We start from the raw sequence: 26,449 nt of genomic DNA, 5'->3' as shown, positions 1-26,449 counted from the left end.
TCGTAGCCATCACAGATTGCAGATTTTCACTCGAGTGTTAAAACTTGGATGTACAATGTCGGAACAGTAAGATATTTTCTTTCTTGCCTAAGAAAAATGAATATTTTGGCATATTTTTAACGTTTGATTTAATTTTTCAATTATTTTGCATAACTGTACCCTTATTACACTTCGTAGAAAATAAGTTTCGATTATCTTAATAAAGATTGAGGTTAGAGTTATCATCACTGTTACTAATGACGTACATTGTGCTTTTTCAAATATCTTTTATTGCACTCTTATTTTTCCCTTTAATCGATTAATTTATTATTATCCTAATTATTTTATTTCAGAGAATACATTTTGTTTAAAAAATATCAATAAGATTTGGTATCCATGAAAATACTCTCTATTTTTATTATGTACTAATAGTTACTTTAATAAACATCGCCGTGATTGCTACAAATCACTTATTCCCATAAGTTTTGTAACCGTTTTATTAATGCGAATTTGTTCTTCTTGCATACTAATTGAATTTAATTAAAACAATATTAATACTTCGACTGTACCATACATAGAAGTAAGCAATGCAGATAGAAAATTTAAACAGTTTTATTCGAATAAATCAGACATAGGAATAGCCTATTGGTTTTATGTTAAACATCAACAACAAATTTAACAAGTTTTACATATATAATTGAACTTTTTGTTATTAGTTTTAATAATTTGGTACAAAACACTTTTCTAATAATTGAAGTCACTGTTTTGTTCATTATTTGTTTAGCGATGATACTTTATTGGACGGAGATCTCGGGGATGAAGAATACGATCTAGGTAACGACGAAGAAGAGGCCCTTTTAGCAGATGACTATGAACTCGATAGGGTGAGCATATTGCTGGACCATTATTTTGTTATTAAATGAAAATTAGCTCACCATTGTATTATGATATAATGTGAAAATTTAATAACAAATACATTGAAAATTTCAATTTCAATTAGAAAGTCAAGAAATTTTTAATCCATTTGTGGCTGCAACATTGTGTAGAATAAAAAAAATTACTATATTAATTAAGTTATAAAATAATTCTGAAAAGTATACCATGTAAACTATTTCTATGATTATTCTAGTCGTTATTTGAAACTTTATGGAACGTAATGAATTATCTAACATAAATGGATTAACTTTAATACAATTCTGTTTCCATATATTCCATAAATAATATATTTCAGCTTGCAAGATAATACTTAATACTGTTGATTTTATTTAGTTCTATCTTATTTACTTTGTGTGTTATAGCTATGATAAACAGACCTAAAACTGAGACTTCATGTTATATATTTTTCATTGTACAATGATATTATCTTGGATACAAGGTGTTATTTACTTATGCGTACAATCATACTTCACGTATGACATAAACTTATTACAATGTTTATTAAAGCCATCCATTTAAATGTTGACAATTGCAAAGAAGATTATAGAACGAATTGCTTATATTATTTACCAAAGATACAATATGTTTGAATATTTTTCAATTTTTCAAGGTGGAACGATTGTTTCGCTAAATTTGTAAGCTTGGATATTATATGCTTATTGTAAGAGATCATATGCAATGTTCAAAGTAAATGCGTGAAAATTATTAAACGTTCGTCTTTGCGTAGACGGAACTTTTGTACTTTATACAGACATTATTATTTTGAATAATTGTTGGTTTATAAAATCTGTCGCGAGACTTCTCAATTTTATTATAACAGAACAAAGGTATGAAAATTGTGATATATGGAACATGTAAAATAAAAACGCAAACATATTTAGATAGAATTGTTGCAGGGAAAATGAAAATCAACGGATTAAAAATTATTCTTCACGTTGCGTTGTTTCCTGTGAAAAATTTCCAATTTTTCCTTTCGTTACTTTTTCCCTTTTACGTATTTTACTTATTACTTGGAATTTTTTAGTTGTTTCGTATCGATATCGATTGGTTTGTGCATACCGATAAATATTAAGAGTTTTAATTTTCTTAGATTGTACAATTGTATTACGTTATCTATCTGCCTAAACTCATAGAAACAAATGTTTTATCGTACATTTCCTTTTCCCTGCTTTTATTAAGAAAGACTCGATTGTCAGATATTCTAAGCAGAATCAATGTTAATAATAGTTGAAGCAATAATACATTATATAAATTCGTCCAAGTGCTATTTACACCATTTCAACAAATTACAATTCAAAGTGTTATTCAACCGAATGATTTGTAACGTGCATAGATTTGATTACTACAGTTGCTTCAAATAATATCATAACTCGGGTATAAACATCTTTATCATGGAGAATGTTTTAATGAAAGTTTTTACGCATAAAACGTAAATACGTAGAAATGTTTCGTTGAATTACACGTACGTCTGAAATTCTAGTTTCTCACCGTTGTACGTTACTTTCCATTTCGAAATGGAAATTAGATCTTAACGCGGCTCTTTACTTGAAACCAAATCGAATTGTAAGATTATTATTTTCATGCGAAAAATTGAAAACGGAGCGTTGTTTGTGAAACGATGTGTGTAAACATATGTTACCTACCACATAGTACGAATTCTTTCATTAAAACATTGGGCTATCGTGTAAAAAGAAAAAAAAAAAAAAAAAAAAAAAAAAAAAAAAAAAAAGAAAAGAAAGTGCGAAGGAAGAATGGTATTGTAAGAAAATAAAGTCGTTCGTATTCTGGAACGATTGTAACAATATCATGGATATTTTTGAGGATTGTATCAATTTGCATAGCATTTAAAATCATGTATCTACTCATCATCCATTTTCATGAGAAAGCACAGTAGCATGATATATGAAGGAATTGTAAAGGTGATTTAACTGGTAAATTCGTAACGCGATTTGCACGATATAAAAAGGAGAAAAGTACACGCGTTATATGTATATGGGTAACGTAAAGGAAAACGAGTTGCGATATAAGAAGAAGTACCATTGGTATCTGTTCTATCTGTATCTATATCATGCTACTGCACTTTGAATCTGCCACATATATATTGTACAATATACTCGTATATTTATAACAGTGAACTGTTGTATTGTGAAGTTATCGGATATATTGTCGGTTTTATTCGAAAAGTAATATCTGATTGTTCTATATTCGTTGCAATAATATTCATTAACACGGATTATTTAATCGTACTTAATAACGAGGTCTGTTGAGATATTTGCGATTCAATTTTCTTCTGTACGAATAATCTATTATTAGCGAAAATCTGTAAGGAGTAAGACAAAAGAAAAGACGAAGGAAATGAAAGAGAGAGAAAAGAGAAAGAAAAAAAGAGAAACGCTTGGTACAATTGCGGTATGTTAAATCTGTGAAAGGTGCGGCGTTAGCCTCGTTTGAAATCATGAAAGAATAATTTTTCAATGCATTCGTAGACATACATATACATACATACGTTAATTAATGAATTAATTAAGAGTAGATTGTAACGACCATGGCTAAATGTAGTATTTTCATTACAAATATTTGGCAATTTAATTCCCTGAGCAGCAGAATAGCTATAAGGGAGAAGAGGAAACAGATGATGTACTGGACTTAGGAGTCACCGACGCACTCGACGACTTAGACGGCGAAGATGAAAACATTGAATTTAATAGGAGCAAAACCGCTAGAAGCAATGACAATGATTTTTACGAGGACGGGGATCATCAGCTAGAGGCTCAATCGAAGTATTACGAGCAAGACGAAATGAAGAAATATAAAAGCGAGCAAACGCGACAACAGCACGACGAACGTTCCGCGAACGATCTGATTAACACCTCGAGTAACATCGGAAAGGGAGATCTGCGTGAAAAGCTGCAGAAAAATGCAAAAATCTATTCTGGTAATAACGGACAAGGTTTCGAAGATGACGAATGCGAAGAAGCGAAGGAAAGGAGGAATAGATTTCAAAACGAGAGAACGATCGTTTCTCCGAAAATGAACAGCAATATACCGGACACATTGGAGAACGTGGTAACATCCGAACCGTCCATCAAGCTGGCGTCCAGAGGCCGAGGAAGAGCTCGAAGCGCAAGAGGATGCCGTGGAGGAGGAAGATTCAATGTACAAAATCCGGGAAATTTTAATCAAAGGTACGCGCAATTCTTCCATAGATAAGCCGTTCGATATACATATACAATATTTATGGTATTATTATATTTTGTGATTGAGCGTGCGTGCGTGCGTGCGTGTGCGTGTGCGTGTGTGTGTGTGTACACGTGTATACACGTGCGTCTGTATATATAACCATATGTAAAACGTGATTCGCCAGGTTTGGTAATGCACGCAACGCGAACAACTTCGATAATCAAGCGCCGCCGGCATGCAGACCACCTTTACTAGAGACCAGGCCACCTTTTCTCCTCGGAGTGCCGAACAACGTACAAAATCAACAACAGATTATATATCAGCAAGCAAATTCTCAACTACAATCTTTCCAGCACTATTCATCACCGAACGGCTCTCTCCAAGCTCCGACGCACTTTCTAGATAATAGACCGCAATTCAATCCTAATCAATTTCAAAGTCAAGTGGGCCCTAGAATAATTGGGCCAAGGTTAGATTACGGACCAAGAGCTAGTTTACAAGGACCGTCTTACAGCCATCCCTCGTCGAATCAACCACCTTACGCCGTACAAATCAATCAATCGGCGCCCACATCTGTCGGCCCCTTTCAAAATTCTTCATCCGTGCTCATGCAAGATAATCAACCGCGATTGATGCAAAACAATCAAGGCCCGTTGTTGCAAGGAAATCCCGGCGGAGGATCGCTACTTGGAAATCTAAATCCGATGATACCTGGAACATCGGCGCCGTTGTTGCAACAGGGTAACCAGCCGTTACCCATGCAACAGTCATTTCCACGGCAACCATCCACCACACCCTCCTCCTCGTCCTCCTCCCAAGGGCCCCTTATCAACCATCCAAATGTCACTCAAATATCGAATCAATCGCCCTTCGAGAATAGACCACCACCTTTCCAAGAACCGGCTCAATTCGAGAACCGACCCGTTTACGATTCGAGGTCCGGCTATTCCGATCAAGTACCTACCAGCCAATTTAATACTAATACGTTACCTGTACCGCAACAATCCGCTTCCAATGTACCCAATGTACCTTTACCTCCAGGGCACAAGATTTTAATCAATCCTCACTTTCGAGGAGCCGTTCAGTCGACAAACGACGGTGAGTCTTTTTCCTACTCTTTCTATCTTTCTTTTCTCTCTTTTCTTCCTTCCTTCCTTTCTTCCTTTCTTTGTTTATTTCATTTTATTTCACGCATAAACAGCAAGGCTCGCGTGGGATTCCACTCAACAACAACAACAACAACAACAACAACAACAACCACCACCACCTTTGTCATCCCAAATTCCAAGCGGTCAGTTTGCACAACCCGTCGTTTCTTATCAGAATCAAAGCTCGTATAATCAAAGTCAACAAGGACCGCCGCATTACCAACAAAACTACCAACAAAATTACCAACAAAATAAAAGCGATGTACGTATCCCTCTCTCCTCGCAATATTTCCAATCAGCTATAGAAAATATTTACATTTATGTGTACTACCTTTCGTAGGATCCTTATGCGTACTTTTCTGACGTATGGCAAGAAAATAAGCCACAGAAAAGTCAGAGTGGGGCTACGAGTAAACAGTATCCTTCGGATAACAGTTATCCACGGGAGGGTAACTATGAGTACAGTTCGAAGTATAAGTCGGATCAGTGGAATCAAAAGGATAGCTATCAAGAGGTGGGTACAAATGTATTATCGATCGTTAATAATTATTTTATTATGCGAAAACAGTTATTCGGTTATTGACCGGAAACATTACCGTACCAGGATCACAGAGGAGTCCACCAAAGTTATCGCGACAGAAATTTGTCGTCGAAAACTAGAAGCGATCATCATGTTTCGAAAAGCAGGACTTCTTCGTCGAACGCGTATCGTGAGAATTATGATCAAAATCATGTACAAAAGTCTTGTAATAGACCAGTGAATACTTCGATAAGAACTAGATTACCACCCCAGAAAAGAGTTTCTGACACCATTGATAGACCTTTGCGTGATTTGAGCCCAAAACGAATAAAGCCAAGCAATAGAAATCTGCAAGAAGTGCGAACAGTGGATACGTTAAATAACACGAATAATGAGAAAAAGGTACCAACATACATACATACATACATACATTTATTCATTTCGTTTTCACACGATACGCGCATTCCTTCTAAATAATCATCATGCTCGTTCAGGATGAAGAAAGTGATCCAGAAATGCAGGAGTACCGAAAAAAAATGGAAGAACAGAAGCGGCTAAGAGAAAAGATTCTACGTGAAAAGGAAAACCGGCGAAAAATGGCTGCAATGGAAAAACAGAATGAGGAAGCTAAACACGAAAGTAATACATGTATGTAGAATTCAGTTTATCGTTGATAGAAATATGTCAAGCACGGATTACTTGTTAATTCTTATTTACTTGAATTTTCACTTCACTTAAATCAGAACTACATCGACGGTATGGAGTTAATATATTATGTTTTCCAGCAAATGAAAATATACAGGATATGAAACCAGTGTCAGTACTTATGGGAGTAGTAAAAGATGCTTCTATAAACAAAGGACATATCAGCATTGGAAAAGGACGTGGTCGTCCTGTCAATACACAACCTACAGAGGTACACGACTAAAATTGCCATATTTTTTTCCATTGTTAATCGTACATGAACCTTGAAATAGGCATAGTGTATTCTTTTTCTTTCTTTCTTCTTTTATCTTTGTTTCTCTTTTCGTTATAACGTGTACTCTTAAAACACCTTAATGTACAAAGCGGCACTAATATTTTAAATATATATCGCGCATAAATTCATCGTTGATCATCGTGATATGTTACACTTTCTAACCATTGATAAGAAGTGTACTATTTTTATCGATATTTTAAATATTTATCGCTACTTGAACGGTAGTTTGTCAATTTTAAATGGAATATTAATAAAATGTATATGTATATATGTACATATACATACGTGTCTATTAGACTTTTCTGTATATTTTTTACTCATATTTCAATAAAATATATTTTTAACTACTTTTTGTTCTTTTTAATTTCCTCCAAACTTTTAATTGCGTTTTGCTACAATTATTTTGCATTAACCTTAATTGTTTTTCATCCAGTGCTATCTTTTAAAACAAGCAGTTGATCCTAATGAGCAATTTTTTATCCCCATTAATAATCGCCTTTCTCTATCCGATGCAACAAAATAATCAAAAAACGTTTAAATATCCTGATGATTACTTTTGTTATAGGCTGTGGAGAAACCATCGTGCGTACGAATTGTCAGAACAATACAGACTGTACAATCTAATGATTCTGTAGATTCTACAAAAGACAGTAATTCTGGACATATGATTAATCAAGTAAATGAACATACAAAAGTGTTGAATTCCCAGCCTGGAACACGAAGAATTGTGATTCAAAAATCGTTATCGAATACACAGAAAGTTGCTACAACTATACAAAAAACAGTATCAAATCTTCAAAAAGGTCAGCTACTGGCGCAGAATAAAATAGTTAATACTACACAATGTACAACTCAAAAAACTGGACAAAATTTATCTGATGTATTGAGGAAGCTGACAAATACCGGGCAAAAAGTTTGTGGCAATTCACAAAGAATTGTTAAACAAAAACCATCAGGAAATCTACAGAAGAGTGTGATCAATGTACAAGAAGTGACGAATACGGGTGCACAAAAGGTCGTTAACATACCGAGTAACCAAAGAGTTGTATTTCAAAAGGTACCGATACAACAGAAAAAGATACCGGAAATAAAGACGAACACTGTGAAAGTAGAGAATTTAGCAGCAAGCACGTCTGAGGCACAAATTAGGCGTATGTGTCAAGGCATCGGAACAATTGAGGTGACTATCTTTGCATGAAAACGTTTAAGACCTTAATTCTCGTTGCAAATTCACAAAGCTTCGTTTCATTTACATTCCTTTTCAATGTTACAAAGCGAACTTTTTACTTTCTCGATAATGATATACAACATCGACCTTCTTTATCTTCTTTTTTTTAAATCACATTTGTTATATTTTTTGTTCTCTCTATTCCTTTTGACAACAATTTTTACGATATTTTACGATTATTAATATTCTAATTATATCTACCTATATATATGTATATATATATTTGCTTCAACAACAATTGTGAGAATAATTAGTTTTTCTTTACAAGTACCTTTAGTGAGAAAAATACAGGTCTTTAGTACTTTGTAACAATATGGCTTGTAGTACTTACTTATATATGTCTCATAGCATGTACAACTTCTTTTTACCAACAACAACAGTGTACAGTTCTGTTTAATATAAATGTTAAATTTATATTGACGCAGTTCTACAGAGATTATTACGTCGACATTGCTTTATATTCATTCAGTGTTTGGCAAAAACCTTATTTTCCTACATCACTTTCCTTAATATATATAGGTGTAAGAGTATTAACGTGTAATGATAAAAATCATTTTGAAAAATATCTTTCAATCATCTAGAAATTAGAAACACATTAATGCATAACCAATATAGTTAACATTATACACGTATTTATTTTATTATATTCCATTATGTTACGTTAAAATTGTATTCCTGTTATTTCATTTACTATTATTTTTTTATTACACTTTCTGTAACAAAACTATCATATCCGTTTCTTTTTTTCTTTCGTTTTTTCAATAAAACATATTTCTTAATTTAATAATTATCTGTTTATATTATTCGTGTTATAGAGCATACAAATGGGTGAGCGTAGCGCAACGATTGTGTTTAAGACGCAGTCTGCTGCTATGATGTTTCACAAGAAATACCAACGTAAAATGCTAGACCTTTCGCTGATAACCGTTCGCCTTGTACCGCAATCAAGCGGATCTAAGACCACGACTACCGTTGTGAAAATTTCTTAAGAGAAATATTAAACACATCTAATCTAGTATATTTCGATAAAAAGAGGAAAAACAATACATAGCATGTTCGTATTTGTGTTTAAAAATAACGGTATTTTACTTTATTAATGCAGCCTACATATGAGTGAAAATGCATTTCGTATTTTACATACTCTTTATTTAAAATATGTATCGTGCAAAGACTAGAAAAGAAACATATTTTTGGCTGCAAATAAACTGTATAATATACCTTTTCAAATGAAGGTAGATAAACTAAACAGTTTAATTTGTACATATGTCAAAGCAATGTATATTTCATATAAAAATACACATAGTGGATCTAATAATATACTGTGCATTTAAAAGCTCTCATTTACTGTGCAGTACACGTGCTGAATCAGTAAATATCTACTGAGAACGTGTCTGCCAAAGACTATATCACACCGTCATGTTATTATGGTTGTACATATATATACACACGTATTTGCTATAAAATTAAAAGTAATTAAAAGTAGACTGTATTACAATTAAAATGTTTTTTATTTGTTTAAATTATTATACATATACTACACATTTTTTATCGTTACGAATATCCAATGATTTTATCGTATTTCTTTTATTTCATGTAATCTATAAATTGTTAAATGATTTATTGTAACTATCATATATTAATGTATAGTGCTAAATTTCATAAATATGTGATATATTTCTTTTTTAATATGCACTTACAAAGAAATTAATCTAAATGAACTCTTTCAATAAATACTTATACTATAAATATTACTATGTAAAAAAAAAGGAGTCGCATTTAATACGTTGAAACTTGAGAAAACTGTAGTAAGATATGTGCGATACAAAATTTTTCAAACGTTAAATACAATTTTATATTTTAGTTGAAAAATAATATTTAAAAATGCATGCATAAAGAAGTTATAAGTGCGTGTAAGTATCTCCAAAGGTATTTTTTGAACAATCGAAATTACGTTTAAACGATGTATGGAAAGAGGAAAAAGTCACATTCTTTGTAACGACAGTACAAACGTTGATTCTTTTTAATTTTAGCAATAGATACATATTTATTCCGCGAGGAAAAGATAATATTTACCTAAACTATAAAAATATTATCCTAATTATTGATTTACTAATATAACATCTTCATTTTTATTTCGTTTAAATTATTTTCCACACGAATCATGCATGATTAGTTATTGTGTATGCCGTACCGTGACGCTACAATAGCTAGGGAATTTTACAAGAATACGTAAAGTATTTCATGAAAATATTCGGTGCGTCAATGCGTAATACTGTGGATTTCTAATTAGAAATTAAATTGGTCTTCTTAGTTGTAGTGAATCGATGTTAATATGGCATCGACTGAACTTGATTGGGGCAAATATGTGGATGAGCAGGAAAAACTATCTGCGAAGGTAAAATTCTCTCACATTACATTCTACCGGCTTAACCTAACTTTTGTTTGTTTGTTGCATATTTGTTATTCAAAAAACTATCTTCTATGTACTTTTATTGTTACGTTTTGAATTATTTAAATTATATTTATTCAATAATTAAATCATATTGGATTAGATTCAATCGAACGAGTGAACGTCTGAATGTTGTAGAAGAAAAAAAAAATTGTAACTCAAGAACCTAACTCTTTTTTGTAATGAAATACTCTTATTATCTTTGTTTCCTTTATTGGAATAGCCATACTTAGTTTAATTAAAATCAGTGCTGTTTGTTACTATTATTATTATTATCAACAGGTGTCTAACTTAAATATAGACACACAACTTAAAGAAAATGCAGCTAGTACAGATTCCAAAAGTGATGATGGAACTGATGAACAGATCTCACCTGCAGAGAAGTCTTTACTTCAAAAAATTATTCGTAAGGGTTTAGTGGAAACAACGAAAGATATAGAAATTCAAAGGAAAGATCCATCTTCACCTTTATATAGTGTCAAATCTTTCGAAGCTCTCCATCTGTTGGTATTTTTAATTATTAGTTTCTTTATATTTGTATAACTCCAAAGAGATAATATATTATAAAATCCATTATAGTAAACCAGCTTTATTAAAAGGAGTATATGCAATGGGATTTAATGCTCCATCAAAAATTCAAGAAACTGCATTACCTACTTTACTTGCTGATCCGTAAGTTTATTTTTAATTTAAAAATACTCTGTAAAATATATCATTGATATGAAATTTGTTAAATTACATGCAGGCCTCAAAATATGATTGCTCAATCACAATCTGGAACTGGTAAAACAGCAGCATTTGTATTAGCAATGCTCAGCAGAGTAGATACAGCTAAGAATTATCCTCAAGTTCTGTGCTTATCACCAACTTATGAACTAGCTATACAAACAGGAGAAGTAGCAGCTAAAATGTCTGCATTCTGTAATGAAATAAAAATAAAATATGCTGTAAGAGGAGAAGAAAGTAATGTATATTTTAGATAATTTTTCAGTTTCTAGATCTATGTATACTTCAAATAGAAATTTATTTCAATTTTTCTTTAAATATTTCAGTAAGCCGTGGATCAAAAATTACAGAACACATCATCATTGGAACACCAGGAAAAGTCTTAGATTGGGCTGTTAAATTCAAGTTCTTTAGTTTAAGTAAAATATCAGTTTTTGTTTTAGATGAAGCAGATGTAATGATTGCAACACAAATTTAAAAATATTTCAAGAAATATTATATTTTATATTTAAATGTACACAGGCAACTCCCGCGCACATGCCAAATGATGTTTTTTTCTGCTACATATGAACCAGAAGTAATGAAGTTTGCAGAAATTATAGTCAATAATCCTTTGATAATACGATTACTAAAAGAAGAAGAAAGCTTAGATAATATAAAGCAATACTATGTGAAATGTAAGGATTTGGATGAAAAATATGCAGCTATTACCAATATCTATGGTGTAATAACAATAGGACAGGCAATTATTTTTTGTCATGTAAGTTACTTAAAAATTTTAGATTAAGAAATACTTTCTTCTTTTCGTTAAAACTGTAAATAATACTTTATATTTAAATATAGACTAGAAAAACAGCAAATTGGTTATCTGAAAGAATGACAAAAGATGGCCATGCAGTAGCTGTTTTATCTGGTGAACTAACAGTCGAACAAAGAATTTCAGTGTTGGATCGATTTAGAGCTGGTCTCGAAAAAGTTCTTATTACAACTAATGTCTTAGCTAGAGGTAATCATTTAATTCCGTATTTTCTGTTTAATAATTTATGCGAAAGCACAAAATTTGCATGAAATTTTATTATTTTATATCAATTTATCATATACTTATGGCAAATAAAAGATTATAAATGTAAAAAACATTATGTTTTATAACTAATTGTAACATCGTTCATAGGCATTGACGTTGAGCAAGTAACGATAGTAGTCAATTTTGATTTACCAATGGATCAAAATCGGCAAGCAGATTGTGAAACATATTTACATAGAATTGGCCGAACGGGGCGATTTGGTAAATCTGGAATTGCCATTAATTTAATAGATTCGTCGTATGCAATGCAAATATGTAAAGATATAGAAAAACATTTTGGGAAGAAAATTCATTACCTGGATGCAGAAGATGCGGATGAAATAGAAAAAATTGGAGCCTAGGTTAATGCATAAGAAATATAATTATGCTTTCTATCAAATACGCGTAGATATAGTGTAATACTCACTGGAAAAATAGACATTTGTATTCTTAATATCAGTTCGTTGTATTTCTTTTCCAATGGCACATATTACCGATAAAAATCTTCATTTTTTTTTTTCACAATGATTAAATAGTATTGTTTAACACCGAATTAAAATATGGCGATTGGATGAGGAATATACACAGAATTTAAGGAATATGAAATATAGAGAGATATTTTTATATGTTATACAACAAAAGTATCTGTTAAGCAAGGAAATATATCCTTGCCTCGGCAACATTATGACTTAATTCAATGAATTTTTAAACAAAACGGAAACTTACTATGCATCAAATCATTCCTTTCATATTTTTTCAATATTAACAATTATGTGATCCTGTTGAGTAAATCTTTAATGTTAAGAAAACATTACAACGATATTGTGGTATTATTATCGCGACTTTTATGACTATAAGTACGAATATTATAAACCAGTCAGTTAATCATTAGTTACTGACTAATGACTATTAACTATTGCTCGAATAATTCATAGCCGAACAAACAAGTCATCATCAGGTTGTACTAAAACTTCTTGATTCTTGTAAATGAATCATGAAATGAAAATATTGTAACGCAATACTTTCGATAATGCATTTAGACAATGTTGGACAATACGTACAAGCATATGTAATTTCTTTCAAATTCATTTACATGAAAATTTGTATGCAGAAAAATATCAAAGCATATGGTGCATTTTTTATCATACCTGACTCACATAAATAATTCAATCCGATAAAACTTTGCATAAACAAATATTATTTATTATTGTAACAATTAAATTTTTTATATTCACATTTTGTCTTTTATAACTTCAAAATTTATTTTTGAATAAGGCTTCCTCTTATTATATTTTTCAGTGAAAGTACATTCAAGATAGAAACATTTTTTTAATAGATGGGAAATGTTTTTTAATAAATAACAATGGTATATACTTTAAACATACATTTATTACGACTAAAAAAATGGAAATAAATTGTAACATTTAAAAAAAAGAGTATGGGATAATTTGTGTTTTCATCCTATTGCAATACATGTGTTTGTACATTTGCATTCTCATTCATCCACACAGACGAAAAACCACATAAAAATGCATCGGAGGATATTATTCGCATTTCGAATTTTACGGACGTGAACAAATATATAATGTTCTTTTTTATAACTTTGTGACAATTCAGCAAAAAATACGAAAGTAATTCTAAGATATGGATAAACGAATGACTCTCTACTGAAAATAGATCATTTTGATATATTAAACGAACTTTTTCAAGGTACTTTTATAATTCATCGTTTACCCAGAACTGAATACATTTTATATAACAAGATATAAATTGTTGACATAAGTATGCACATTCAGGTGAAAAATGAACTTTTATGACACGTGTCCAGCAAAACAATAAATGCTTAAAAATGCAAAACGAAAACAAATGATTATAGAACAAATATCACAATTATATGAAAAACTTGCTTTTAATGCCTTCATCCTCTGCTTGGAAGTAGAACTGTCTTCTAAGTATTCTGCTTTCTGGTTACTTGATCGGTAAGTTATATTTGTATTTTTGCAATTCTAATCGCAATTTATGACAAAGTGTAATATTGCGAGTGAATTGCAATCATTGCCAAATATTAATTACAATACGTAATTCAGTCTTTGTATGGGATTTCACTTAATTACATGCCCATGCCACCCATACCACCCATACCACCCATTCCACCCATGCCACCACCGCCCATTGGCATCTGAGGTTCTTCTTTAGGCAATTCGGTAACCACTGCTTCTGCAGTAGTAAGTAACGACGCAACACCCGCGGCATCAGTAAGCGCTGTGCGTACTACCTTCGTTGGGTCAATGATACCTTGTTGGATCATATCAACGTACTCATCGTTCAGGGCATCGTAACCAAGATTACTTTCACTCACTTTCGCTACTACTAAACTAGCATCGACGCCTGCATTCTGAGCAATCTGCAAACATGGCATACGCAACGCATTTGCCACTATCTTTATTCCTGTTTCTTGATCGTTGTTCGACGCTTTTAAATTTCGAAGTGCTGGTATACATCTCAGTAGAGCAGTGCCACCTGAAATATGAACATATGAAGGATAACAAATGCTATGATTTAATTCCTAAATAAATTGTAAATTTCCTCTATCCGGTGAACTAAAAATATTTTTAATAGGATTTATCATATTCTATTATTAAAATATGTTTACCTCCAGGAACAATTCCTTCTTCAACAGCTGCTCTAGTAGCATTAAGAGCATCGTGAACACGATCTTTCTTTTCGTTAACTTCTACCTCGCTACTTCCACCGACTCTCAAAACTCCAACTCCTGACGCTAGCCTTGCCAAACGTTCCTGTAGTTTTTCTTTCTCATAGTCAGAAGTTGTATTCTCAATCTGATCTCTTAGTACATCCGCTCTATGATCAATATCACTTTTTTTCCCTTTGCCCTTAAGGAAAAGCGTATCGTCTTTCGTAATTACAACTTCTCCTACTTCGCCCAAATCGATTAACTGTACATTCTCTAATTTAACGAGATTGGCATCATCGCCAAATACAATTCCTCCAGTTAGGATTGCCATGTCTTGAAGCGTCGTTTTCCTATTATCACCGAAACCAGGGGCTTTAACTGCCGCCACCTGCAAACCGATTTTCAATCTATTCACTACAAGCGTGGACAGAGCTTCGCCATCAATGTCTTCCGCTATGATAACAAGAGGTTTCCGTTGAGAATTTGCCAATTCCAATGCTGGAATTATAGACTGTACAGACGATATTTTTTTCTCGCTGAAAAGTACAAGCGCATCTTGGAACTCAACTTTTGCTCCTTTACTAGAATTTATGAAGTAAGGAGATATATAACCCCTGTCAAATTTCATTCCTTCTATTACTTCCAATTCGTCATGCAACGTTTTACCATCTTTTACAGTAATTACTCCGTCTTTTCCAACTTTTTTCATGGCATCAGAAATAAGATTACCAATGGCTTTATCCCCATTGGCTGAAATGGTTGCTACCTGTGCAATTTCTTCTGGAGTTGTTACTGGTTTGCTTAAGGCTTTTAATTCACCTTTAACCGTATCAACCGCCAACATAACACCTACAATGTATTCATTATTTTGTTATAAAAGCAATACTGCACCCATAATAAAACATTAAGATTTATAAAGTTTTCTCTAGGACATTATAATAGTACAACATAAGAAATTCAATTTTACAATAACTATATATTTCATTTTACTTACCCCTTCTTATTTCTACAGGATTGGCACCTTTGCTAATTTTTTCAAAACCCTCTTTAGCAATAGCTCTTGCTAGAACTGTAGCTGTAGTTGTACCATCACCTGCCTCTTCATTTGTATTATTTGCCACATCTTGTACCAATTTTGCTCCAATATTCTGGAACTTATCCTTCAGCTCAATTCCCTTAGCTACTGTGACACCATCTTTAGTAATCTTTGGACTTCCCCAACTCTGTTCTAAGATAACATTACGTCCTTTCGGACCCATTGTTACTGCCACAGCATCAGCTAAAATATCCACACCTTGCAACATAAGTGCTCTAACTTCTGCTCCAAAACGCACATCTTTGGCATATGAACGAGTTTGTAATTGGCGCAGAGCTGCACCACGCAATACAGTTGGCAACCTATGCATCTAAAATAATAAAAAATTGTTATAATTTTAATTGTTCCTTTAATTCTCTGCATTAATTATTTTATTAATGTCAGTTATTATGAAAGTATATTTTGGATTGCAAACGTTGAAATTCAACAATAAATCAAATAATTTTATTTCTATAACGTACATTTTTCCCATAATATGAATAATTTAAACATACTTTTAAGTTAAAACACTAATCGGTTTATTTAAATGTAAACGTGGTTATGTAAACCGCCGCGTGGATAGTAAGGAAAAAGATCGGATGGTACTGACTATCCCGAATAATTTTAGAAGCTTTTAAAACAAGATCTACATAATAAACAATTTATAGCTTGAAAATAATTTTATCAATCTTTTTTATACCATTGTAATCTATAATACGATATGATATACAAAATAACCCTACCGGCTTATTCGTGGACAAAATGCAGAAAGAGCAAAGAACCGAAACTTATGGTATGCAAAGAGTACAAATAATTTATAAGTATATGTTAAAACCACTACGAGTAACATTAATCAAATGTACGACTATATGTTCTTTCACTTTTGACCATGCATTCTTGGTTATTCATTTTGAACAGTAACATTTCTTAAAACATTAAAACATTGAAAAACTTGCTAAAACAACAAACATAAAAGAATTATTACAGGAAAAGGACATAACTAACACGTAATAATCAAAAAAAGAAAAGTATAAAATGAGTATAAGGGAAATAAATTACTTCTAAGAAAATTCAGCAATCAATCCCGTTAAACAGTTAATGAACACACAATACGCAAGAAATAGACAAAATTTGCCGAAAAAACTTTTACCTTTAATTAATGATAAAGAAAAAGCCGTTGGTCAGAGATTGTAGTTAGAAAAGTAATTGAAAATCGTCGCAGTGTGACCGCACGTTGTCTCGCCAGTAGAATGAAATGTGTAAGAGAGCTTGCGCTATCACATGGGTACTACTCCCCTCCCTTTCTCCTCATTCTAACCTAACCATTTTATTTTTAATTAAAAAACTTTCAATAATTCGCAATACATTCAACCAAATTGAAATACAAATGAAACAAAAATTGTGTATTTATTTCTGTTTTTTTTGTAATGTCATTTGATACATTAATTATATCAATACATCGTTTCTTTAGTAAGGGCTTATAAATTCTAGAATATACGAGAACACGTGTGATGTAATCGTTCAGTATACACCAATCATGTTCGTCGATATGCCGGCAGTTTATTCTTTACTATGATGATTCTCAATCTTCAGATCGACATTACCGGCTTCTAGAAAACTTTAAAACAATTTGAAGTTTATTACGGAAAAACATATTCATGTTACTAAAGAATATTAAAAACAATATTTATTTTTTATAGGTGACATTTATTTCAAATATTGACACATATTTTGAATTTTTTTATCTTTTTCATTCCTTTATCATCTACATATGTACATTTTAATAAATAATTTGATAAGCATAATCTTCTTCATGTTTTGATTTAATTTGACTTTAAAACATACTAAACAACGTAAAAACATTAATAAATTTTCTAATCTGTGATGTGTAATATATACTACATACATAAATATGTACATATGTATGCATATAAAAAAAGAAAGTTTAGAATTAAAACATATTGATTTTAAGTTTAGTCAAGACATAAATTTCTATAGAAGTTTCTTCATTCACATGCTGGACCAAGGAAAGTCCTTTTGTTAAATACTTTCTCATGATAAATTATATGTACTGTACATACATAATACATTTATATATATTAAACCAATAATTTGAATTGATATTTAATTTTATTGTACTCCAATACGATATCAGATACAGCAGGAACGTAATGGTTCTGCAAATATGTGTACCTATATGTATGTACATATTCTATTTAGTTAAAAATAATAAATCCTTACTTTAATATTTAATTTAATGTAGCGGGATATGCGAACATTTTAAATTTAAGATTATTTCTATAGTAATAAGTTTATTCGTGTATTCTTCCATCATAATTTCATATTTCAATAATTCCTGTCCAAGGACAAGGATATTAAGAATATAGTTACAATATTGTTTTCGTTCTCACGTCACTGTAACGCCATCTCGTGACGGACTTTATACCACGGTAGGTACATAGTTACGTAACGGATATATTGGATTCCTGCTCGAATGGAGAAATCAATAAACACGTGGTGGGGCAAAGAAATGTAGAGGGGAAACTGGAATCTTCGAGAAAAGCAGAGTAGCAGAGAGGACTGTTCGTCTTCTGCATGTAGATTGCACAACGTGTGCCGGTGTACTTGCTGGGTAAATTGTTCAAATTTGTAACTTTAAGGACACACACTGTGACCATGGTAAGGATATAAAATTTTTAATATTTTATATCGCTTATAAGTTTATACATAAAATAGTAAATCAACATTGTAATATTTTTTAAGCATTTCTGAAGATAACCTTCAATTCGCAGATTAAGCTGATATTTTTTCTGTTAGATCATTGTTTCGTTTAAAAAATATAGACAGTACTTGTAAAAAAATGTATAACATACATATATCTTGCAGTTTTCTTTTGTTCGGTATAGTATTTTCAATGATTTTTCACTTTAAAAATTTTGTCGCGTGGCCGGTATTCAACGATTTTTTGTTAGTGGAAGAAAAACAAATGATTGTAAAACAATCAATAAAACAAATACATATATGTTCTGATAATTTGTATCAAATGCTTGTAATTTAACATTGTAAATTTAATCGTAAAGTTACTAACAGATAAGAAATTAATTGTTGTAATTTAATGAAATTACATTTCTGTTATTAATTTGTTATTTGCAAGTACGTAGTTGTTTGTAATCCGAACATTCTCCGAGCATTACGAAACTCCGCGTAAAATTACAACATGCACAATCTCGAAGTAATTAATTTTAAAAATATCAATTCACAAAAGTTAATCATAAGTATGATGAAAGCTTTTCTATATATGTTCTATTTCAATGTTTTTAGGCAGCAGCTAATGTCATTAAGAGACTTGTACCCCTCTTTGATAGAGTTCTTATACAAAGAGCAGAAGCTGTAACAAAAACAAAGGGTGGTATTGTTTTACCAGAAAAAGCTCAAGCAAAAGTTTTGCAAGGGACAGTTGTAGCAATTGGACCTGGACAAAGAAATGATGTATGTAAAAAAACCTGCGATGTTTACAACAATACACACCATAGATATTAATGTAAAAATGAAAGCAATAATTAATATTTACTTGTTTTTAGAAAGGAGATCACATTCCTCTCAGTATCAAAGTTGGTGATGTTGTTTTACTACCAGAATATGGTGGAACTAAGGTAGAACTTGAAGATAACAAAGAGCTTCATTTATTCCGCGAATCAGATATATTGGCCAAATTGGAAGTTTAAACTAATGTTCCGAATTTTTTAAGTACTATTAACTATTTCATGAGAAATATAGAAAGTGTGAGGTATAGGTTAATCTCATGTATAGTTTGCTGTTCATCATTAAGTCACGCAATTATGTTATTCCTTGATATATCCACTGTTTAATGTAAGTGTCATAATTTCGTATATAGAAAGAGAAAAAAAATAAAACTTCTGTTACGTTTATATAATTATTTGTTTAAATATTATCTTCTCATATATTCTCTTTTTATCATAGTAATTTTGTACAAAAACATAGATACAATAAAACCCATCAATATGAATGTAATAAACAAGTTTATATTCACATTTTATACATGAAAGGAAACATCCGATAGTAATAGGAAATAAACTAATTTTACGATTATTAAGGTTAGACACAGCTTTAATGTAATCCTTGCCTCTCATTTCAATTTGATACTTTTCTTTACGCTAGCTTTAATACCCGATATCTCTCCAGCATAACGACTAACTTCTTTTCTTACTTCTCTTACCTGCAAAATGAAAAGATTATTATTATACCGAACACCTTCAGTATTTTAAACAAATAGATACATACCGCTCCTTTTCTGCGAATTTTGGCTTTACGATATTTGTTTCTATGTTTAACTCTGGGATTGCGTTGTTCTTTTTTACGGTATGGTGTTAAACCCTTATTCTTTGCTATTTGATATGTAATTGCCCTTTTTCCTTCATTCTCGATTACAGAATTTGTCAAATCAGTGTTTTTAATCTCATCATCTTCATTCTTTAAGCCTTTTTCTTCATCTATAAATTTACTGTCTTCTGCTTCAAATTCAGAATCTAATGAATATGCATTTGTAATTTCACTTGTCGATTTTTTCAGATAATTTGTTTCTTCTTTTAAGTGACCCGTTTTTTGTTTATTAATGTTTACTTTAACACCATCATATATATTATACAGTGGTTTGCCTTGCTTCTCAACTTTTAATATTCCTTGTATTTCTTCTATTATACTTCCTTGCCCTGATTCCAATTGATTTAAGAGCTGACGATATTGTGCCAATCGCTTTATAACTGGATGAGAACTTACAGGTAATCTTTTTGCTTTAAGCATCAAATAAAACGAAATATTAATACAATAATTTAATAAAAGATGATACTTTGTCCTTATGAAAGAAGCTGCAGGGCAATTGGGAAGTAGACCAGCTTTAACTAACTTTAGAAATGGTGCCAATGAATCTCTTGCTTCTATCATGCGATCTAAATCATATTATGCATATCAGAAATGTTTGAATGTTATACCTTAATTAAATGTGATTTATAAATTTTGTTACATAAAAAAACAGGAATTAGTTATAAACTACCTTTAAAATCATTTACAAGAGCTGCAAATTCAGGACTTTCGTTTTGCATCATTGCTTGTTTCTGCCTTTTACTGAGTCTACTAAGATCAGTTTTTATGAACTGTTCTGTATCCTCATAAACTTTCTGATCATTACTCTTTTTTGATTGCAAAAAATCTAATTCAAAATCAACATCATCCAATTGTTCTGCCAGTCGTTTTTGAATATTCCTAGCTTCTTCTTCTTCCATTTCTGCTTCAGCTAAATCTTTTTGGCTGATGGTAGCATAATCAGGATCTACATAATCTGTTGAATAATAAGCCTTCTTCTTTTTGCCCCAAGCTTTTTCATTTGGTAAATCAAAATCTTCTTGTAATCCTTCAATATCAGACTCCATGGAATCTGTTTGTACTCTGTCTTCCATATCTTCTTGATCCTCCTCATTTTCTTCATCCACTCCATATACTTCATAATCACTGTCATAACTTTCTGAAGATTGTCTATTTCGTACTTTTTTAAGTAACTCGCGTTCATTTTCGGAATATTCTTCTTCAGAATCTGTGAGTATTTCATTCATATTTACATCTTCCAAATCGTCTGTTTCATCTTTCGTTTCTGTTATTTTCATTCTACTAAAATAAAAATTCTTTTTAATGCCAAATTATGCTTTACTCGTAATGAAAAATTGACAACTTATTGATAAAAATACTAAATTAAATTATTTAATTCAATTAAAAAATGCTTTACCTCTTTTTATTTTTCATGTTAAATGCTTGATTTAAAAGAATAATATAAAAATGATAATTAAAAACGTTCTATGATGAAAGATACAACTTATAACACGCGAGTGGACAGGTACACAGTTCCACTCGTAACCTTAAAGACACAATTCAGTGTTTGGTTGCAACATAAATTTTTATTTATCGTCACTGGTAAAGTACGAATTTATGAAAAACAATGATTTTTATGGTAAAAATAATGATGTATCAAAATTTTTAAGATATAACAACAAAAAGATGTTTTGGACAAACTTTTCTTCCTCTACAAGGTGTCGCTTTAAATAGTACAAGACTGAAATTGCTCTGTCTGATAAAGCAGTATACCTTAAATCTATATAGTTCTGGAACTGTAGTTTATGGAAGAGTGTTGTATAATTCTAATATTTAGTTAACCTCAAATTGATTGTACACTTTCGTTGTGCGTAAATAACGTAAAGATATTATACGAACAGTTCATGTTTACTGTTTATTAGAATTTAGAAATAAAATGGTATTTCTAACTGCACAACTATTTGTGAGAAGTCGGGGTCCCGATGAATTCTGGCGAAAACGTCAAATATTCAAGCTCGCTGCGGTAAATACATTTATTTCAAAGATTATGAAGAAAAATATGTACATGATAAAGGATTATGATTTTCATAAAATTTAATACGTTTCTTTTCAGCATTATATTGGTAGAAAAAGGAATTGCTATAGTATAGCTATTAAAAATGTACATAGAGCTTTACTAAAATCTACAAAAGGAAGACAGCTTAAAAAGGAAGATATGAAAGAGGTAATACATAAAGGAAAAGAATTTTCTTTGGAATGTTGCATAATTTATTGTTTCTTTTTTATAGCTTTGGGAGACTAGATTAACTGCTGCCACAATTCAACATGGTATTAATCTGAAAATCCTATTAGAAGGATTAACCAGATGTAATATTTTACTCAATCGTAAATCTTTAACCGCTCTAGCTATATGGGAGCCACGAACATTTAAATGTTTATCCGATATTGCTTGTGCAAAAACAAAACTAGGTGGTGTTAAGCAAGTTGCTAATAATCCTATGCCTGAAACTGTTGTAGTTAAAGGATTAATTGATGAAATAGATTGACAAATTATTGCAAAATAAATAATGAAACTTACATTTTGTTAAATGATTATTCACTCTTAATTGTAAGGTAACGTTTTATTTATTGCAGCAGCATAACTTAAATCTTTCTCTATTGAATCAACAAGAAAATATATAAGTTACTTCTTTATAGTATTTAGAGTATTCACATCCTTATAGTGTATGTTCATTAAATGAATAACATTTTTACATAGGAAATGTTTGATCTCACTGTTTAGCATTAACAATTTGTACAAAATCAGGTTTTAAAGATGCTCCTCCAACTAAGAATCCATCTATGTCTTTTTCTTTTGCTAAGTCCTTTGCATTTCCTGCTGTTACTGAACCTCCATAAATAATTCTAACAGTATCTGCAATAGTTGGATTAACATTTTTACCAAACCACTCTCTTAATTTCTCGTGAACCTCTTGAGCTTGTTGTGGTGTGGCTGTTTTGCCAGTTCCAATAGCCCAGACTGGCTCATAGGCAACAACTACATTGTCCCAAGACTTTATTTTATCTGCAATAGCTTTTGTCTGTCTGTACACTACTTCTTCTGTTTTACCAGCTTCACGCTCCTCCAATTTTTCTCCAATACATGCAATTACCTTTACATAAAAAACAAAAGATTAAGTTTGAGTCAAGATACATTATATCAGAGCAATTATATAATTGTAATTTAAACATTAAGTTATGTTCTTAAAACAATGGAATTTTGATTACCTTCAATCCAGCTTCTAAAGCATGGGCTACTTTCTCTGCAACCAATTCATCTGTTTCACCAAAGACATTTCTTCGCTCAGAATGCCCAAGAATTACCCATGGAATTCCATTGTCCAAAAGCATAGCTGGACTTATTTCTCCAGTGAATGCTCCTTTTGCAACCTTGTATGTATTTTGCCCAGCAATGCCAACATTGTTAGGTAATATGCCCTTTACATATGTTAAGTATATTGATGGTACTCCAACAACAACCTCTAATATAATAATATTATTATAATTAAAAATATTAACTAGTTAAATTTGAGTAAAGTTGACTATGAAAAATAACATTTTTGTAAAACATTGTAAAAGTTGAAAAGTATGAATTATAAAAAATAACACACAGAAGAAACATACCGACACTTGAATCGAGAGGACCTGTTTTTAAAAAGGCAACAATACCATCTATTTCACTTTTGGTACCATTCATTTTCCAATTACCACCAACGAAGAATTTGCGACCCATGGTTTTATGGTATACTGATGCACACAGGTTACTAATAGCAATAAATTTGCAAATTATTTGAGAATCTGTAACAAATTTCAAAAATGCTCTTTCGACCTTCAATACGGTAGAAGGTGAATTTAGTCACGCTCTTTGTAACCTGGTTTTATGAAACCCCCACTATTCTCAATCTGTTTCTCCCCCTCTCTTTTCTGAACAATTCGCTGAAATAATTGATAGCAGATACAATTATAATTGTGAAAACAAAATTGCTTTCGTCTGTACCTTTTAACATTGAATTTAAAAAATTTTTATCGATCAACATATATTAAAATTCAACTGAAATTTTTATAAATAAAAATAATTTTTAACTTGATTTTAATCGAAATTTATGTACGCTATATATAGCGAACAGTTTAAATTTAAAAATATTTCAAGACTTGGTGGTTTTCAAATTAAGATTAAAACAATAGTTAGACAGTGCTGTGTTACAAGTATACATTTTGTGTTTAATTTTGTGTAAGGGTAGTGAATAGATCATACTATATAAAATCTAGAAATATCATACAGTTATTTAAATTTTTATAATATTGTAAAATAGAAAATTATAGTAATTCTTCCGATAGTTGATATACGTACTTACGTTTTAAGTCAGTATTTGAGTTTATATTCGTCAGTATTCGATATATCGATGGTGAGTAATAAGTAAAGATAGGCGTTTCAAAATCATTTTAAACCGTGACAATAGATCCAAAAAAATCTTTAAGCTCAAAGTTTAGTAATATATAAATAATTTTTTATATTAGCATTAAGTTGAGACAAAAATGCAAGAGTATTTTGGTTTGGAGGTTATAGAGCAATATTTAATAATTATGATTTTTTAATTTTTCTTGGTAAATGAAAAATACATTTCTTATTCGTAGTTATTTATCATTATTAAGTAAAATATAAGGTATACTTACTATGATGAAGAAACTTTTTAGTTAATATCCTTTTGTAACATAATTTAATAAGGAGCATGTTAATATAAAGTTTCGAAACACATCTTAATATCTTATTACAAAAACATGCTATTACATTATTCGTAAAACACAAATCGTTAAGAAATATTTATATCAATGAAGTTGGATGAAAAAGAAAACATATGCATAAACTTGTTTATAATGACTTGTCGATGTTTTCATAATATAAAAATTCGTATTTTGTAATATTTTTCTGTGCTTACTATTTTAAGATATTTACACGCATCGGTATTTATCTATTATCATAAATATAATTTTATAATTCAGACATTTGTAACATGTTTGAAATGTCAACATTTAATGTGGATAAATTTGTACATACATTTATCCAAAATTTAGGCTTAAAAAGGGAATCCCATGTTTGCAAGAAATTTAGCAAAATTGCATTTATACCACATATAGATAAGCCTTACAAAATCAAGCAATTATTAGTTTATTCTGCAGAGAAAATGAGAGAAATAAATATGCAAGAAAATTTAGATTTCTCCAATGAAAAAAACATAAAATATTTTATAGAGAAGCATTTTAGTTTCTTCGATAAACACATTTATTTGAATAATACACAGATATTAACCTCTTATTTAAAAAATATCAACACAAAAATTCTTCAAAATATGAGGATAAAGATGAAAAATAATGAAAATATAAAAAAAGCAGAATTCAAAATGCATGAAAAACATATGATATACAATAAGAAACAAAGAACAAATTTGGGAAACAGATTAAGGGGGCTAAAAACTAATTCATCATCACCAATGGCATGTAGAGAAAAATATAATAATTTGCATAATTGTGAAAAGAAGAAATGTAAGAAAGCTGTAATATCTGGACATTCTAAGATATTTTGTTGCGATACATCTAACAGTCTAAAAGATAACTGTAGTTTAGAAACTGATAATGATAAGCAGAATAATTTTGATAGGCACAATTTGGCAAATAACATGACAAATATTACGAAAAAAGAAATAGAAATGACTGAAAAATTTGTACGGTTGTATATAAAGGATATAGAATACATAAAGAGAAATATACAAGTTACACTTCACATAAAAAAGGTTGTATGATAGATGTTTTTGTTTTTATGTTAAACTTATTTAAAGTGTCTTTACATTTAATTCCATGTAGTATACTTTATGCAGACATTAAAATATAATTATGATAGACCAAATCAAATAAAATATATTGAAACACTTTGCCACCATGCAATTCTATGTTTAATTGAACCAAGTGAAAAGGGTTTTGTTTTAGTTGAAGATGATTTGACAGTTGTCACTGAAAAATATCTATCACATGGATACAAATATCATTTTGAATTTCT

General features: G+C 30.8%; 9 protein-coding genes across 9 annotated transcripts in view; 6 read left to right on the top strand and 3 right to left on the bottom strand.

Moving 5' to 3' along the window:
* The first annotated feature begins 44 nt into the window (after window positions 1-44).
* Window positions 45-8,959, top strand: LOC108579439 (RNA-binding protein 33-like). Its single transcript, XM_017942978.1, has 11 exons — window positions 45-66; window positions 764-863; window positions 3,517-4,100; window positions 4,280-5,193; window positions 5,297-5,505; window positions 5,584-5,757; window positions 5,848-6,165; window positions 6,258-6,411; window positions 6,549-6,679; window positions 7,308-7,922; window positions 8,786-8,959. The coding sequence occupies exons 1-11, from the start codon at window positions 56-58 to the stop codon at window positions 8,957-8,959; spliced, it is 3,384 nt and encodes a 1,127-aa protein (XP_017798467.1). The 5' UTR covers window positions 45-55.
* A 1,280-nt stretch (window positions 8,960-10,239) lies between these two features.
* Window positions 10,240-12,570, top strand: LOC108579440 (DEAD-box helicase Dbp80). The gene is given in 7 exon segments (XM_017942979.1): window positions 10,240-10,365; window positions 10,702-10,922; window positions 10,999-11,091; window positions 11,165-11,382; window positions 11,472-11,905; window positions 11,989-12,151; window positions 12,317-12,570. Coding segments are annotated over 7 exon segments (1,446 nt in total). The 5' UTR covers window positions 10,240-10,302.
* Window positions 12,571-14,129: 1,559 nt separating this feature from the next.
* LOC108579342 (60 kDa heat shock protein, mitochondrial-like) lies at window positions 14,130-16,309 on the bottom strand. Its single transcript, XM_017942864.1, has 3 exons — window positions 15,898-16,309; window positions 14,862-15,752; window positions 14,130-14,728 (listed from the first exon to the last, which is right to left on the bottom strand). Exons 1-3 carry the CDS (start codon window positions 16,307-16,309, stop codon window positions 14,319-14,321), a joined length of 1,713 nt encoding a protein of 570 aa, XP_017798353.1. The 3' UTR covers window positions 14,130-14,318.
* A 2,255-nt stretch (window positions 16,310-18,564) lies between these two features.
* LOC108579375 (10 kDa heat shock protein, mitochondrial) lies at window positions 18,565-19,808 on the top strand. The gene is made up of 3 exons (XM_017942900.1): window positions 18,565-18,657; window positions 19,300-19,467; window positions 19,560-19,808. The coding sequence occupies exons 1-3, from the start codon at window positions 18,655-18,657 to the stop codon at window positions 19,701-19,703; spliced, it is 315 nt and encodes a 104-aa protein (XP_017798389.1). The 5' UTR covers window positions 18,565-18,654; the 3' UTR covers window positions 19,704-19,808.
* A 317-nt stretch (window positions 19,809-20,125) lies between these two features.
* On the bottom strand, window positions 20,126-21,662 carry LOC108579377 (something about silencing protein 10). The gene is made up of 3 exons (XM_017942901.1): window positions 21,050-21,662; window positions 20,281-20,945; window positions 20,126-20,215 (listed from the first exon to the last, which is right to left on the bottom strand). The coding sequence occupies exons 1-3, from the start codon at window positions 21,654-21,656 to the stop codon at window positions 20,126-20,128; spliced, it is 1,362 nt and encodes a 453-aa protein (XP_017798390.1). The 5' UTR covers window positions 21,657-21,662.
* Window positions 21,663-22,165: 503 nt separating this feature from the next.
* On the top strand, window positions 22,166-22,904 carry LOC108579378 (39S ribosomal protein L20, mitochondrial). The gene is made up of 3 exons (XM_017942902.1): window positions 22,166-22,381; window positions 22,472-22,582; window positions 22,647-22,904. Exons 1-3 carry the CDS (start codon window positions 22,295-22,297, stop codon window positions 22,902-22,904), a joined length of 456 nt encoding a protein of 151 aa, XP_017798391.1. The 5' UTR covers window positions 22,166-22,294.
* Window positions 22,905-22,995: 91 nt separating this feature from the next.
* Window positions 22,996-24,231, bottom strand: LOC108579390 (triosephosphate isomerase). Its single transcript, XM_017942917.1, has 3 exons — window positions 24,022-24,231; window positions 23,626-23,879; window positions 22,996-23,510 (listed from the first exon to the last, which is right to left on the bottom strand). The coding sequence occupies exons 1-3, from the start codon at window positions 24,128-24,130 to the stop codon at window positions 23,130-23,132; spliced, it is 744 nt and encodes a 247-aa protein (XP_017798406.1). The 5' UTR covers window positions 24,131-24,231; the 3' UTR covers window positions 22,996-23,129.
* Window positions 24,232-24,769: 538 nt separating this feature from the next.
* LOC108579425 (INO80 complex subunit C) overlaps window positions 24,770-26,449 on the top strand; it is a 2,802-nt gene continuing 1,122 nt past the window's right edge. The window contains exon 1 of the mRNA XM_017942955.1: window positions 24,770-24,803. The gene's annotated coding sequence lies outside the window, so the exon portion shown is untranslated. The remainder of the gene's footprint in view (window positions 24,804-26,449) is intronic.
* LOC108579305 overlaps window positions 25,410-26,449 on the top strand; it is a 5,596-nt gene continuing 4,556 nt past the window's right edge. The window contains 2 exon segments of the mRNA XM_017942811.1: window positions 25,410-26,186; window positions 26,271-26,446. Of these exon segments, the coding sequence (XP_017798300.1) occupies window positions 25,410-26,186; window positions 26,271-26,446 (953 nt within the window).

This window comes from Habropoda laboriosa, unplaced genomic scaffold (assembly GCF_001263275.1).
Source record: "Habropoda laboriosa isolate 0110345459 unplaced genomic scaffold, ASM126327v1 scaffold76, whole genome shotgun sequence".
NCBI lineage: Eukaryota > Metazoa > Arthropoda > Insecta > Hymenoptera > Apidae > Habropoda > Habropoda laboriosa.
Note: the sequence above shows the minus strand (reverse complement) of the source record. Positions and strands in the feature narration are given on the sequence as shown.